The sequence below is a fragment of the Danio rerio genome, chromosome 23 (genome assembly GCF_052040795.2).
Source record: "Danio rerio strain M-AB ecotype USA chromosome 23, GRCz13ab, whole genome shotgun sequence".
Classification (NCBI taxonomy): Eukaryota; Metazoa; Chordata; class Actinopteri; order Cypriniformes; family Danionidae; genus Danio; species Danio rerio.
The window spans coordinates 11,370,031-11,387,411 of NC_141043.1; the positions used below are offsets into that span (position 1 = coordinate 11,370,031).

The following is a 17,381-nucleotide window of genomic DNA, read 5'->3' on the forward strand; positions in this document are numbered from 1 at the left end:
TGAAGGGCCAGTGTCCTGGAGAGTTTACCTCCAACCCCAATCAAACACACCTAAAGCAGCTAATCAAGCTCTTATTTGATATGCTAGAAACTTCCTGGCAGGTGTGTTGAAGCAAGTTGGAGCTAAACTCACCAGGAAACCAACCCCCCAGGATCGAGTTTGGACACCGTTGTACTATTTAGTAGGGCTGAGCTATATGACAAAAATTTCATATTGGGATATTATTAATCCCATTTCCTGATAACAATATATATCACAATGTAGCTCAATTTCCGTAAATTGAATACATTTTTTATTTATACAGTGGTGTGAAAAAATGTTTGCCCCCTTATATTTTGCCTGTCTGTTAGACTTTAATGTTTCAGATCATTTATAGTCAAAGATAGCACAAATAAACACATCACACAGTTTTGGAATTAAGGTTTTTATTCTTCACATTCCTGAAGTCAATTACTCTAGCCACATCCAGGCCTGATTACTGCCACAGCTGTTCCCAATCAACAAATCACTAAAATAGGACATGCCTGATAAAGTGGAGTAGACCAAAAGATCCTCAAAAGCTAGACATCATGCCAAAAGGCTTAAAGTGTTTCGGCACAATGCCGGATCTTGTGTGCGGCCTTGAGGGGATATATATATATATATATATATATATATATATATATATATATATATATATATATATATATATATTTTTTTTTTTAGAGCCTGCGCATGCGGTTTAATTTACGATGCTTAAAATAATCAACTTACTATTTACACCTAGCTAACTTTAAATAGTAACTGTTTCTGACTCCAGTAAGCTACAAACACATATTATGTATCATTAGAAAGAAGACACTTTGATCTTTACTTTGGTAAAGGGGAAGTTACATGTTAGGGTTAGGGTTGTTTTCCTTATACAAACACAGGAAAACATTAATGTAATGTCCTACAAAAAATGTGACTTGAAAAAAATAGTAATTTCATGAGTTTATATTTCAAATTTGATTGAGCAAGCATGCAAATGAGGTTTATGTAAAATGTTTTCTGAGACTATATCACTGTCCTTCTTTTCCTCCTACCGTCAGAGGCACTTTCTCAAAAATTACCATCCCAAACTAAAACATTAACAGTTGCTGAATATTTTGGTCTAAATTCACAGTGCAGGTATCTTTGGAAAGAAGACACTTCTTTATTATCCATCATCTAGAGTTTATAATGCTCAAAATGAAAAAAAGTTATAGATGCTTAAGTAATGTAAAAAAATTGCACCGCACTAAACATTTTATTGTTTCATAAACAAATATGTAAAATTAGTCCTGGCGAACACAGTTGAGTTGTCCTACGTATATGTTTTGAATTTGATGTCAATCGCATGCAAAATGAAATGTCTGGAATTATTTTTCTGACACAATGTCTTGTGATTTTCTTGTAATTTTCACCCTTTCCTTGTTTGTGGGGAAGCAATCTGATAAAGGTTTCTAAAAACTGTTTTATTGTGCTTTCACATCTGCGAACTGATTCATTTGTTCTGAAATGGGGATTAAAATTGTTACATTGTTGCTCTTTGTTCCGGGTGCAGTTCGCTTTCATACGGCAAAGTTTCTAAACGGATTGGTGTTTGACAGGGTGTGTGTGACGTGTCTGAAAAGCAAGAAGGGACACGGTGGGGAGGGGTGAGAAGGGTGCGCAACTTATTTGAGGACCAGGAGGGAGACACGCGATTTTCGGGAGATTGTCACTCATTTGCAGGGATCCGGAAGTCTGTGCATTTGCGGTAGACTCCCGACTTGGGATATCAAATTCCACTAATTCTTTAATTGTAAAATAATAGGCAGAAACATATGGTATGATTGAATGAAAAAATTAAGAAATTCTGGATTTGTTTGTCTTGTCAACAATAAAGGCATTGCGGCACTCCTCGCGTTTTGGAACGGAAAGGCGTGCTCTTTGTGATGGGCCCCTAAATGTGCAATAAATATTAGATAACTTGGGGGACAGTAACACGTGCAAACACATGTGTCTACAGACGTATTTTGCCAAAGAAGCAAAATGAAAGAAGGATATTTCTGGTTACAGTTTAACACAGATGAGTTGACATAAACCAGCCCTGCATGGAGCCGCATTATAAACGTAACAAACAGGCTATTGATGATTGAGTGTACAACCAACAAACCACCTTTTTTTTATTTGAAAATCACAGTTATTAATAGTTCTTAAATATGAACAGTTTTTAAAATAGCGTACAGAATTTACGAATCAAATCATCGAAAGATTTTCTTTATTTTTGTGTACTGATAACTCCGCACCAAACTGAGGCTTTCATTTTATAGCTTAAATATAGCTATTAAATGACTTTATAGCTTAAGTCAACATATAAGCCTTGGGGTTCTTGTCATTTTCTTTCATGACATGCAGCGCGCAGCCGCGCACACATGAACCGCGAGCGAGACAGAGGAAATAAGTCATATTCAGGAGACATAATCTTCAATATGAAGACTTTTCTTAAAAATGTTGACAGAGGTTGTGTGAAATAATAATAACATCAGAGCATTAATTAAATGCATATTTCCGGTGGAGCGATCGATTTGAGGTAGCCTGATAGATAGAAAAAAAACAAAAACATGTTTGAACAAACAGCAGACCCTCAGCCTCCTTCACTGTACCAGCTCCATCTTCTGGTCCAAATGTCTTAAATAGACAGAGTTTGGAGGACTTTGCTAAAAATGCAGAAAAAATAATTGACAAGTGATAATGGCCTTGAATTCACTTCTAATCTTCAGTTTAGCAGTTTAGTTCTTTAGCACTTTGAGCATGTGTTATTTAAGCACGTTAATCACTTGTTATTGTTTAGAAGAAAACACTTTATTTGGCATAGAACTTTTAAATAAAGTGTGCAAAGCATAATCATTGAAGAGAGTCTATCTCAGTCTCAGTTTACCAGTTTTTTAAGCACTTTAAGTTCTTGTTACTTTATTTTTGTTGTTATCGTCAATATTTGAAGTAAGTTTTTTTCTCTCCACCCCATAAGATTTTTTTTTACCCCTTTAACCCCTGAAAACAAATGAAAAAGAAAATATTTGAGATCTACTAGTCTGGAAAAGGTTGTAAAGCTATGGGACGGCAAATTTCTATGAACAATAGAACAGTGAAGAACTTTCCCAAAAGTGACCAGCCAGCCAAAACTACCCCAAGAGCGCATTGACAACTTATCCAAGAGGTCACAAAAGACCCCACAATGACATAAAAAAATAAAATAAATAAAAATCAGGTTTCACTTGTCTCCGTTTAGGTGAGTGTGCATGACTCCAACATAAGAAAGAGACTGCACAAAAATGTTTTTTAAGACAAAAGCCAATGCTAAACAACAACAACAAAACCTTAAAGTCTCGTCTCAGTTTTGTCAGAAAACATCTTGATGATCCCATAACTTTTGGCAAAATAGGTAATCTGTATAATTAAAGTGTGACAAACATGCAACAAAAAAAAGACAAAAAAAAGAAAAACAGTAATTGCAAAACACTTTTTCACACAACTGTATATATTGCCAACGTGACTACAATATATAAATTGTACAACTTTCTCACAATGCGGAAATTTTGTTTCTGTCTGTCTATAATATATAGATTACTGAAAACAGTGTGACACCACAAAATAAAGAGTAGAGCAAAATATGAAACTTTTTATTTTGATATAAATATTGTATACATTCTGCACAGTCCTACTACAGAGTAGATACGACAGAGTGTTAGTAGGTGAACAGCTGCTTTTCTTGAGAACGAGCCGCTAAAACAAAGACAACAAATAATTTATACCAATCTGTAGTCTGGCACAACATTGGAGAGGTGTGGTGTTTGCTGAAGTTTCTACAGTGTTGGTAAATATTTCATCCAGCCATTGTTTATGTTTGCTTTATAGCAAAGTATATTTAGGACTGTGAAAGCCATTCTTGGAGAGAAAGCTGTTTTGCCTATGAAGCTCTGGCTCTTACATGCACTGTCAAAGACTAATTTACACCATCTCATTATGTTAAAACAGACATTTGCGTGGAAAGCGCCGTCATCTTGACACCAGAGAAAGTGTTCTTAGTGTTGCTTTTATATGTTAAAATAAATAGTGCTATATTTGAAGTCTATATAAAAAGACGGGAGATCTAAATAATATTATATTTAAATTCCTGAGTGCATTCTATAAAGCAATCAAGATTATTGCAATATGGGGATACCAATTATATTAGTTATTGCAATAGTAATTATATATAGTTGTTATTGTGAGCTGATGAAAACAAACCTCAAATGCATTAAATAAAACACATTTAATAGCCATTCACACGTTCAGTCATTTTCTTCCACTTACTGTATTTAGGGCCGAGTCTTGCAAGTTTACAATTTCAATCATCACTTTCCTTCAGCTTAGTCTCTATTTCAGAGGTCACCAAAGCGGAATGAACTGCCAACTATTCCAGCATATGCTTTTTACTTAGCGGATGCCCTTCCAGCTACAACCCAGTACACACTCACTTACACACACTCTCATACTCATATACAAGGGCCAATTTAGTTTATTCAATTCACTTGTAGCGCATGTCTTTAAACTGGAGCAGTTTAATCCACAAGAACACAGAGATAACATGCAAACTCCAAATGCAAACAGAAATGCCAACTGGTTTAGCGGAGACTCGAACCAGCGACCTTCTTAATGTGAGGAAACACCACTAAGTTACCATGCTGCACAGTTTACGATTTATAAAGAAAAAAAAAACACAAGCCAGGAATCGAGTTTCACACTAAGAAAATCTGTCTAATTGGGGGTGAAAAATACAGTGGAAAATATTTCTTTTCTAAATGTTACAGTAAACTACCCTATTTCATTGACTTATAGTGTTATACACCAGTGTTTTGTATCTACACATCACATATTTATGTATATAAAAGAGCCATAGTAATCTCAACAAAAAGCATAACAATTGAAGTGCCAGGGAATTCTGGGAAAGTTAGTTTACAGTTGTTATTAACCCTATATATTACGGAAACGTACTGTTTAGCAGCTTACAGATGATACTGTAGCATTTGTACAGTTTTATTTTACCGTCTAAAGGTAACCCCGCGGGTCTTACGCCACCCAATCAGCTCCGAGCTGGTATCGAACCGGCGAACTTCCACATGGGAGTCAGTTGCTCTAACAAGGAGGCTAAACCATGGCCTCTAGCGTCTGTCGCAAGAGCACCTTTAGAGGTCAGAGGAGTGAGGTTTACCTGCACAGCACTTACTAGCTGGCCTCAGTTACATAACTCAGGGTTGTCAACTTAATTCCTGGAGGGCCGCAGCCCTGCAAAGTTTAGTTTCAACCCTGATTAAACAAACCTGACCAAACTAATTGAGTTATTTAGGCTTGTTTGAAACCAACAGGTAAGTGTGTTGGAGAGGGTTGGAATTAAACTGTGCAGGGCTGCGGCCCTCCAGGAATTGAGTTTGACATCCCTAATCTAAATAATAATAATTAATAATAATTAAATAATTTTTTTTTTTACGTGTATATTGGTACGCTAATTATGATTCTTCTTCAAATGTTTCCCAACTATTTCCCAAGTATTGTTTAATAGAGAGATCAACACTTTTTTTATAGATAACTTTTTATTTTTATAGATCATTTCTAACAATTAATTTCTTTTGTCTTTGCCATTATAACAGTACATCATATTTTACTAGTTACTAGTTGCAAGATAGATAGCTCAGTGGTTAGCACTGTCACCTCACAGCAAGATGGTGACTGGTTTGAGTCCCGGTTGGGTCAACTTTTCTGGTTGAAATTTGGCATTTCAATTTGGAGTTTGCATGTTCTCCCCATGTTCACGTGGGTTTTCTTCAGGTGCTCCGGTTACCCCCACAGTCCAAAGACATGCGCTATAGGTGAAATGAATAAACTAAATTGGCCGTAGTGTATTTGTGTGAATAAATGAGCATATGGCTGTTTCCCTGTACTGGGTTGCAGATGGAAGGGCAGCCGCTGTGTAAAAACATTAGCTGGAATAATTAGTGGTTAATTCCGCTGTGGTGACCACTAATAATTAAAAGGATTAAGCCAAAGGAAAATATATAAATAGTTTGTAGCTTAAATTATTATTTAAATGCTTAAATATGTTAATAGGTTAACTAGACATGTTATATAATTAATGTATTTCTAATTAAATTAATAAATAAACTTACAATCTTAAGTTGGGTTTATCCTTGAAGTTTTAAAATAAGTCATATGCAAAAGTGAACCAAATTAAACCCTGCCACTATTATCTACATCTATCTAGATACATGTTCCATTAAAAAATTTAGTTTGAGAAGTTTATTAAATATTTAATATTACTCTAGCAGGGCTGTGAGTTAATGATGCTTTAATTATATATATTTTTACTTCATAACAGAATTAAAGCACTTTATTTAGCAAAATATTATATTTACAAGATGAAAGATAGAGTCAACCTTCACCCAGGCTCATATAACAAGAGTTTTTGAATTATTAAATCTGGTTGCACATCGAGGAATCCTCAAATCTGTAAGCTGAGGCATATTACTTATTGCAGTACAAGATATTATTAATGTTTTATTTGTCCATACACTTATTTTGAGGGCTCTATTTTAACAATCTAAGCATAAAGTCTAAAACGCATGGTGCAAAAGCATTAATTGCGTGTTTAAATCCACTTTTGCTTTTTTAAGGCCATGGTGCAGGGTCTAACAGAGTTTGCTGATTCTTTTACTGAGTTATGGGTGTGTTTTGAGCATAATGTGCATTAAACCAGTCAGAGTCTCATCTCCCATTCCCTTTAAGAGTCAGTTGCGTCGCGCCATGGCATATTTGTTATTTACATGACGGACTTTGTAAATTGAACTAAACAGAGCATCTGCAGTGCAAGAATAAAGAACAAGCCTCCTCCATTCTGCCTCTTCTCTTTCTCTTTACATTTACTCCTTTACTTTACTCATTTACTTTCATAAAGTAATAAAAAATAATTTTGTACGCACTCCACCGAAGAAATTCATTAGTCTACATATTGAATTACATTTAGGTGCAAATATTTGTTTCAAAACTATTTCTAAATTCAGTTCTAATTTCCAGCAAACGAATAAATGAACAATAATAATGAAGCGTGTTCAAACAACTGAGTTATATCCAAACACACGTCCTATTCTTAAGCCCCATACGGTGATGCAAACATCTCCAAAACCCGACAGGTGGACAAATCTAAACTAATCTAAAAAATACTGCTAATAATAATATTATAGAAATGCAAATTGTCATTAAAAAACTGAAAAAAGCCCACCTGAGGTGAAGAAAGCATAGAAGTCTTGGTTTTTATATTTATTTGGAAATGTGTAAGTTTTTAAGAATTTTTTTTAAGAAATATTTAATATTTTATTTATATTAATATTTGTGTATTGTTGTACATCCTCTGTGTATTAAGCAATGTGTAAGCATTTGGACTCACATAGGCGCATTACAAACTCGCTCTGTGCAGGACTTTGGACCAGCTTTTAGTTGGCCAAAGACAGTCTATTACTCAAAATAGCAACGCGCCGACAATACGCCTCAACACAACTCCTTTTTAAGACCACCACACCCATGAGTCCACAATGTGGTGTAAACAACGTTTCGCAAAACGTGAAAATTAGGGTTGTGCTGGTCTGAAAATAGCAACAAATCACGCCAAACATGTCTTGTGCCTTGTTGCGCCGGCTGTATGATAGGGGCCCGCATTTTTTAAAGGTTATAAATTCAATTGTTGTTTTAAAGGCAAATCTTTCACTGACTTTTGTGAGAATACAGATCCAATCTTTGTCCTAATCATTGCAATGCTAATTTTAAAAATACAATTAACATTATTGTGAGCAAAATGTGATACAAAATAAATATATATAAATATATTATAATTTTTTTTTGCTTTTGTTACATAGTTTAATATATATCTCAGTTCCAGAAAATGTAAATTTTCTGCTTATTTTTTTTTGATGTGTCAGACTTTACAGGGTTAAAATCCTAAATATCATACGCTTAATATTATATAAGGGCAGTCTAAATGTGCTCTAAGCAGGTCAGTGGTTTACGTGATTTGTAAATGCCTCAAAACCCACAAAAGGATCTAAACAAGAGTTTTTTTCCTCAGACAGTGAGAAGAGGTAAATGAGGGATAAATCAGCCTAAAACTCCTGTACTGTGAACCCGGCTTAAGCGTTCTGACACAATCCTCCAAATGCATTAACAGGTCAATCAAACCTTTTAACTGCTGCTATGATTCAGCTTCTGCTGCCTACTAAATTGGAAAACACCAGGAAAAAAAAAAGAGAAAGTAATTTACCATCCGTTCGTAGTACCAGAGGTGTCGGGGAGCTGAGGACTTTGCCTTTAGTGATGCGGTTTACCACCACACACGTGTAGTTGCCCACATCCGAAGGCTCCACTTTGGCGATGTAAAGGTTTCCCGTCTCCTGAGAGACAAAGCGTCGATTGTCTTGCTGAACAAAGTAAGGGTACTCGTTAAAGACCCATGCAAATGAGAGGTCTGGAAAGAAGAAGGGCACAGAACATATATAATTCAAAACAAATCAGCTCTTTGAAAATGAGACATACTTTGTACTTTTTTTAGTATTATCATTAACACAGTCTCAGATTTTAATAGCACTTCTGAAGTCTGACCCAAGTTGATCCAAAATCCCGATTCACATGGTGAAACTGTGTTGCACACATTTTTATAAAATACAAACAAACAAACATATAAATAAATAAATAAATAAATAAATAAATAAATAAATAAATAAATAAATAAATAAATAAATAAATAAATAAATAAATGAATAAATAAATAAATAAATAAAGTAAATCTGACCCATTGGTGTCAATTTCATATACTAAAAAGATTAAGAGACTTACACACTTCATTAAAAGACATTCAATCCAACAAATATGTGACCCTGGACCACAAAACCAGTCCTAAATGTTTTTTATTTATTATTATTATTTTTTTATTATATATATATATATATATATATATATATATATATATATATATATATATATATATATATATAATCTGAAAAATATGCAAATACTGTATTTGAAAACCTACATATGGGTGAGACTTCAAAATAATGGTCCATAAGTTAATATTAATGTACTTACTAACATGAAAAAGCATGTTAATTAATACATTTATTCCTATATTTCAAAAATTCAGACTTAGATAATGCTCGACTATTATAGCAGGTTTTACATGCTGTACAGGGAGAAAACCCTGAGTTCAGAGATAAATAAGCCCGAGGTTCCCGCCTGGTCAATTAGCATTAGGAGGGATACGAGGTTAAGTATTTTTCGAGAGCCCTCCAGTTTGTTTTTTACTAATACTTTGGCTGATAAGTTGGTTCTATAAGAATCGATTCAGTATGTATGTGTTAAGTGCTTGTGACTGTTATTACAATTCGATTATGTACATGTTTTTAGACTGTGGGAGGAAACCGGAGTACCCGGGGAAAACCCATGGAAATACGGGGAGAGCATGCAAACTTCACACAGAGTGCTGACTGGCTCAATTAGAACTTGAACCATAGCCCTTCTGCTGCGAGGCAGCAGCGCCAGCCACTGAGCCGTCGTGTCACCCAATCCTAGAGCTTAGATGGAGGGAGAAAAAAAGGATAGGGGGGGTTTTCAAAACGAAGATGGGGAAGGGAATGAAGTTCAGGCAGGATATTTATAGTGATTTTGGAATGATGCGATAGGCTAGCTAATGATTAGCGTTGTCAATCATATCACATGGTCCTCTCAAAATTAGTTTGTGAAATTTCACATCAATTTTTTTTAACGTTATTTAAGTTAAATAACATTAGTTCCTGTTAACTCACAGTGCATTAACTGATGTGGATGTTAGTAATACATTACTAGCTTTGTTTCCTGGTGGCGCAGTAGGTAGTGCAGCAAGAGCCTCGGCCGGGTCAGTTGGCATTTCTGTGAGGAGTTTGCATGATTTCCCTGTGTTAGCCTGGGTTTTCGTGGGGTAGCGTGGGGTTTCCCAGTTCACAGGTGAATTGGGTAAGCTAAATTGTCCTTAGTGAATGAGTGTATATGGATATTTCCCAGTGATGGGTTGCAGCTGGAAGGGCATCTGCAGCATAAAACATATGCTGGATAAGTTGGCGGTTCATTCCACTGTGGCAACCCCAGATCAATAAAGGGGCTAAACCGAAAAGAAAATTAATGAATGAGTTTCCATCCACCTAGTTTTATGTGCATTTTGAATTTGCACATGAAAAGTGTTTGATGGAAACACCAAGATGTTCATAAAGTTTGAAAATACGCATAAAAAATGTAATGGCATAACTGAGTTGTATAAACTTTTTATTCAAAAAGAAAAAAAAATTGCATAAACTATGACAGAAACACTTTTACTGAACAAAATCCAGTATGTGCATTAAAAAAGTCATGTGAAGATCATGTGATGATACATTTTCATTTAAGTATTGGTGTCATTATATTATTAACTACCTCCAGAACTGTCATAATCATCTGTGCTTCGCGTCTGTGCGGCACAAGTATATTCTTAAATTAAAAAAAAGATTCACGCAGCTCCTCATCCACTGCAAATTCCAACTTTTTATTTATTTTTTGATATTTGGCCTCAGTTAATCAGGTGAGGATTTTGTTTGCTTTGACTCGTTTGATGGAAACGTTGCTTTATTCGCACATCTTTTAAGCGATAATCCAGTATTCCTATGTAAATTTAATTTGCATCTTTGGATGAAAACATGGCTAGTAAATGTTGAACTATGATTCATAAATGCTACACAAGATTATTCCTACTTAATGTTAGTAAATACATTAATTGATATACCATTATTCTAAAGTGTTACAAAAATACTCAGAAAATCAACTTTAAAGTTGTCTACATGAAATGGCACATTTACAGAATACTTTCATGAAAGATGATCTTTACTTAATATTCTAATGATTTTTGGAATAAAAAACATAATTTTGATCCATATAATGTATTTTTTAGTGTATCCCCAAAAAATATATGGGTCTCATGAATCATGTGTGGTCCAGGGTCCAACATGCAAAGCATTTTAGAGGCTTCAAGATGCAAGAAACACTTGAAAAGCCTGTGCGTGTATATATAGTGTTAAAGGGATCGTTCATTTAAAATGAAAATGCATTCATTATTTACTCATTTTTCATTTTTCTTTATGAGTTCCTGCTACTTGTAATCACGAAATATATTTTGAAGATAGCTGAAAACCTGTAACCATTGACTTCCATAGTAGAAAAACCTCCCAAATATGGATGTCAGTGATTGCAGTTCAATTCAATCCGATTCAATTCATCCTTAAATCTTTAGTGCTTTTACAATGTAGATTGTGTCAAAGCAGCTTAACACAGAAGTTTTAGTAAATTGAAACTGTGTCAATACAGTTTTCAGAGTTTAAATGCAGTTGTTGATTACAGAGTTGATGACAGTTGTCAAGTTTTCTTAAAAAAATATCTATTTTAATATATATAAATAATCAAACAAGTTTGAAACAAGTTAAGGATGAGTAAATATCTAGTACTATTTCTTTAAGGTGTTTGCGTCATATGTCCTCTAAAAGTCTGCAATCTCTTAGTATTCAAACCACATGCTAAATCCCATGAAGCAAAGAGATAAGTCAAAACTCTTTATTTCACACATGTGTAAAGCATTTCTATGCAAGTATAAACTATAATCTTAAAAAAAGTATCCCTATAAAAGGCTTACCTCCTGCATATGATGGCGTACCACAAAGTAAAACTACCCCCTGGCCTTCTCGCACTGAGACAGCACTTCTTGTTTGAGTTTTTAAATTCAAGTCTGAAAGGCATAAAAAAGCAGTCAGAAGATGCAGCAGTGCCAGACATGAGCATGAGAATAATAATAATAATAAAAAAACACCTTAGAGCTGATTTCTTTTCTCTTAGCTTAACATGTTGGGACAGCTACTGTATAAGCAGACCACTCGAAAGTTAATTCACCCCAAAACACTTCATCTCTATAGTTTGTATCAGCTTTATGATCACAGTATTGCAGCTATTAATACTGTATGTTTCTGGCATATTACATATTATTCACTTTAATGCAAATGATCAAGTGTTAAGATTTTTATTTTTTATATAAAACAGTGCTCAGATACTGGATGTACTTCCATTATCAACAAAATATTTTGTTTTGTGAAATGAAACTCTTGATGCTAATAAACCGTGACAGCATAAGGTTGTTAAAACAATTTCATGATGATTCCATAGCACACCCAAAGCTAAATGTGATGTAAAATTGGCTAGCTACAGTATCTAAACCTGACAAACAAAAACAAGTCTGTAGTAGCAGAAGCCGTTTACTCCAGCAAATCCCAAAGCATTCATTGTTTAAATTCTTTTTTCAGCCAATATTATTGTCTTTCAATATGTTTGAAAGCAGATTCTAGGTAAAATGAACACTACAGGGCAGTAAGGCACCAACGACTTGTGTTTCTATTCACATTAATATTTACAGAGATATATTATCGACAAATAAATTATTATTTTCGTATAGTTCTTTGCACAAATAAAGGATCTGTGACAAGCCCCACCTTCTCATGGACGAGTACAATGATGTGTTTCTGAAACCTACAACAAAACGTACACTTTTCAGATTTGCAAAAATCTAGACAGTGCCCTCTAGTGAATCTGTCATCTCAAACGTGCAACAAAACATACACATAAGCTGCGTCCCAAATCGCATACTATGCACTATTCTTTGCCATTTTGTAGTATAAATAGTGTAAGTAGTGCGTTCACATTAAAAACTCTAAAAATAGTAAGTGCACTTTAATTACCCGGATGATGCACTCATTCAGCCAGTAAAATTAAGTGTGTAATGATGGACACTTCACACACTCAACGACGCAGTTTTGCTCATGTAGCGGAAGGGGCGGAGCTATCGGTCGCACATGTTGGATAACTTTATTTATTTTGGATGGTGAAAGCAAAATTCTCCTACGAGATATTATAGTGCTTCCCGATGGTGAATGTGGTTATACTCATGGGAGGTATTATTTGATTGTTTGGTTATTTATTTCACTGATTTGGCAACCGTCAAACATCATCAGGGAAATGGTTTGAATTTCCGCTTAGTAGGAAAATATTAGTGTGCCATTTGGGACAACACTACATACATATGCTGTTGAGTGTGTTAGTGCATAAGTATATAGTGCATGAGTGCATAGTGTATAGTGAGCCTTTTGAGACACAGCTATAGAAACGTGTTTCAGATTCAAAAAAATGTGGACAGCACCCTCTAGTGGATCTGTCATCTTAAAGTGCAACAAAACGTACAGTAAGGAATGTATTTCAGATTTGCAAAATGTAGACAACACCCTTTACTGGATCTGTTATCTTAAACATAATTCGAAATGAACACTAAATAATGCATTTCAAATTTGCAAAAATGTAGACAGCACCCTCTAGTAGATCTGTCATCTCAAACATGCAATGAAACATACACTAAGATTATTGACAAATAAATAGTTATTTTAGTATAGTTCTTTGCACAAATAAGTGATCTGTGACAAGCCCCACCTTCTCGTGGACGAGTACAATGATGTGTTTGTGAAACGTACAACAAAACGTACACTTTTCAGATTTGTAACTGTAACTGTAGACAGTGGATTTAGTGGATCTGTCATCTCAAATGTGCAACAAAATGTTTACTATTGAACGTATTTCAGATTTCTAAAAATGTGGACGGCGCCCTCTAGTGGATCTGTCATCTCAAACATGCAATGAAACGTACACTAAGTAACGAATTTCAGATTTCCAAAAATGTGGACAGCGCCCTCTAGTGGATCTGTCATCTCAAACATGCAATGAAACGTACACTAAGTAACGAATTTCAGATTTCCAAAAATGTGGACAGCGCCCTCTAGTGGATCTGTCATCTCAAACATGCAATGAAACGTACACTAAGTAACGAATTTCAGATTTGCAAAAATGTGAAATGCTTCCTCTAGTGCTGAAGGGAACTTGATCCTGGAATGCTGGTATCCTGCAGATTTTAGCTCCAAATTGCCTCAACACACCTGCAAAGAAAGCCTAGTAGGAGCTTGATCAGCTAGCCTAGGTGTGTCTGATAGGGGTTGGAACTAAATTCTGCAGGACAACGGCCCTCCTGTACTGAGTTTGGGCAGCCCTGCTATGCTAGATCCATCTCAAACAAGCAACAAACTGTGCACTAAATTATGTAGTTTTGGTTTGCAAATATGTAAATAGCACCCTCTAGTAGATACGTCATCTCAAACGTACAAAAAAGTACACTAAGGAACACATTTCAAATTTTCAAAAATGTAGACAGTGCCCTCTAGTGGCTCTGTCATCTCAAACATGCAACAAAGCAGAGACTAAGGAACATATTTCAGATTTGCAAAAATGTTGAGAACGCCCTTTAGTGGATTTGTCATCTCAAATGTGCAAGGATCGTACACTAAGGAACGAATTTCAGTTTGCAAAAATGTAGACAGCACCCGCTAGTGGATCTGTCATCTCAAACGTGCAAGGAAACGTACATTAAGCAAGGTATTTCAGGTTCGCAAAAATGTAGACAGCGCCCTTTAGTAGAGCTGTCATCTGAAACATGCAACAAAATGTACACCAAGTAACACATTTCCGATTCACAAAAATGTAGAGAGCACCCTCAAGTGGATCTTTCATCTCAAATATGCAACGAAAAGTACACTTAGGAACATATTTCAGATTAAAAAAAAAAAAAAAACTGTAGACAGTGCCCTCTAGTGGATCTGTTATCTTAAATGTGCAACAAAATTTTGGTGCACCGCGATGCAGACGCAGACAATTCGGCATCGGTTAAGTTAATAATCATTACCAGTTATCATGTACTGACGTCATTTATCTCATATGCGCTGTCGCAATAGCTTACTATGGTGAGGGAAGCAAGAGCAATTATTTACAACACTCTAACTACTGCACAACACTCTAAACCGTGCACAACTTCACTGTGTGTTTGCTGGACAGTCTTTCACTGACACTTACAGCAGAAGCTCATATTTCACTGCGATTAAGAGAATGAAAGTAAACTCTTTCACTCTCTCTCTCTCTCTCTCTCTCTCTCTCTTTCACTGTTGCCCATTTGACCTGGCATGACTTTTCCTCTCCTCTCGGCTGTTACATCGATAATTTTGGATATAGCTCTTCTATTCCCGCGGCTGTACCGTGGGGGCCGACCATATTTCGGTAATAAATTTCAGAATGAATTGCGGAAGCGGTCGGTAATTCTGGTGTAATTCGAACGGAAGCTGTAGACAGCTCCCTCTAGTGGATCTGCCATCTCAAACATGCAACGAAATGTATACTAAGGAACGTATTTCAGATTTGCAAAAATGTAGACAGCGCCCTCTACTGAATCTGTCATCTGAAACATTAATCAAGATGTACACTAAATAATGTATTACAGATTTGCAAAAATGTAGACAGTGCCCTCTAGTAGATCTGTCATCTCAAACGTGCAACAAAATGTACACTAAGTTACGTATTTCAGATTTGCAAAAAATTAGACAACCCCCTCTGGTGTATCTGTCATTTCAAACATGTAACAAAAAGGAGAATAAGAAACATATTTCAGATTTGCAAATATGTAGTTAGCACCCTTTAATGGATCTGTCATCTCAAATGTGCAACAAAATGTACACTAAAAAAGTAATTTGGCAAAATTGTAGGCCGCTGCATGTGTTTTCAGTAAGCCTAGACTTGGTCAACATATTGATGAGTTTTTTTTTCTTGTTGAATTTAGCCATTGTAATGTTGGAATAAGACCATGGGATAAAAAAAAAGTTACATACTTCATAAGCCAGGGTTAACAGGTTGTAAAACATAACAAGCCAAAATAATTGCCACAATAGACTTTTAAATATTTGCTTGTGGATCTCTAAAAATGTTTTTGGCCGTGCACTGTATTTCCACATTTTTGACTTTGTTCATCATCATCGTCATCAATAATGCATATATTATACTCAAAATGAATTGCATTCTCTTTCTATAGCGCTCCATCTGCTTTGACATGCACACAAACTGTGAAGTTTAACTGTGACTCACTTTATGCAAAATAAAAATAGTTTTAGTGTGAATTTTTAACATTTACAGACACAACTGTCAAATGCAAGAGATGGGTGACAAATTAAAGGAAAACCAGCATAAGGTGTCACCAATTGAGATAAGAGCAGCTTCAATATACTTTAGCATTGATTCTACAAGTCTCTGGAGCTCTACAGAAGGGATATAGCACTACTTTTTTCCACAAGATATAGTTAAAATTTTGATATTGATGACAGTGGAACGCACTGTGTAACACATTTGTCCAAAATCTACAATAGATGTTCAATTGATATGGTGACAGTAGAGGCTATATAAGGACTCACATGACACCAAAATCAGATTTTTTTTGTTCATATAAGACTCATTTCTGTTTTTGCCATGACAGTGTGAGCAGCTCAAACTGCAACTTGAAACAACATTTAAAACAACGTGAATGGCTATGCAAAGAAAATTGTTGGTAACACTTTAGTTTAGGTCACAATTCATGCTTTTAACTACTGGCTGATTACCTAAGTATTGTTGAAATTAAATTAACTGTTTATTAGTTATTATAAAGTATGATCTTATTCTGTATGCCTAATTTTAAGGTAAAACCAATTTCTAATTTAATAACTAATAATTAACAGCTAATTAGTAGTTTATTAAGCTAGAAATGTTAGCTAATGGTTTGTTAGTACCATGAATTGTGACCTCAACTAAAGCGTTACCCAATCTTTACATCCCTTGATGTCAAAATGACACCTAACACTATGCTAATTTGATGTCATTTTTACATAAAAGTAGTTTACATGCATTGTAGGGATACAACATTTAGGGCTCTATTTTGACGGTCCATGTGCAGAGTGCAAAATGCAGGGCGCAAACGCTTTCAGGGCGTGTCAGGACGTGTTTTTTCTAATTTAAGGACGGGAAATCTGCCTGCCATGGTCCAAAAGGGTTGAGTTTATTTTCTTAATGAGTTATAGGTGTGTTTTGAGAATAAACCAATTAGAGTCTCATCTCCCATTCCCTTTAAGAGTCAGCTGCGTCGCGCCAAGAGCGCATTCGCTCTATTTATAGGACGCAAAGTAAGTCTAAGTGGAAAAAATGAGCATTTCACAAGCAAACAGTTAACAGTTAACAGTTTTTTAACAGAAAACTGTTAAACAGAGCATCTACTGCGTGAGAATGAGAGATAATGGAACTACTTTCACATTCGCTCTTGGATAGGAAAACCTTTACGCACAGACATCAATTAGTCTATAAATAAATAATTTTGTTTGTTAAGC

General features: G+C 35.2%; 1 protein-coding gene across 2 annotated transcripts in view; it reads right to left on the reverse strand.

The window, feature by feature from the left end:
• cntn3a.2 (contactin 3a, tandem duplicate 2) overlaps positions 1-17,381 on the reverse strand; it is a 220,622-nt gene that overhangs the window by 96,763 nt on the left and 106,478 nt on the right. For both annotated transcript variants that reach the window (XM_087306662.1, XM_087306663.1), the window contains exons 5-6: positions 11,753-11,845; positions 8,330-8,533 (exon numbers count right to left, since the gene is read on the reverse strand). In XM_087306662.1, coding sequence (XP_087162788.1) covers positions 8,330-8,533; positions 11,753-11,845 — 297 coding nt within the window. The remainder of the gene's footprint in view (positions 1-8,329; positions 8,534-11,752; positions 11,846-17,381) is intronic.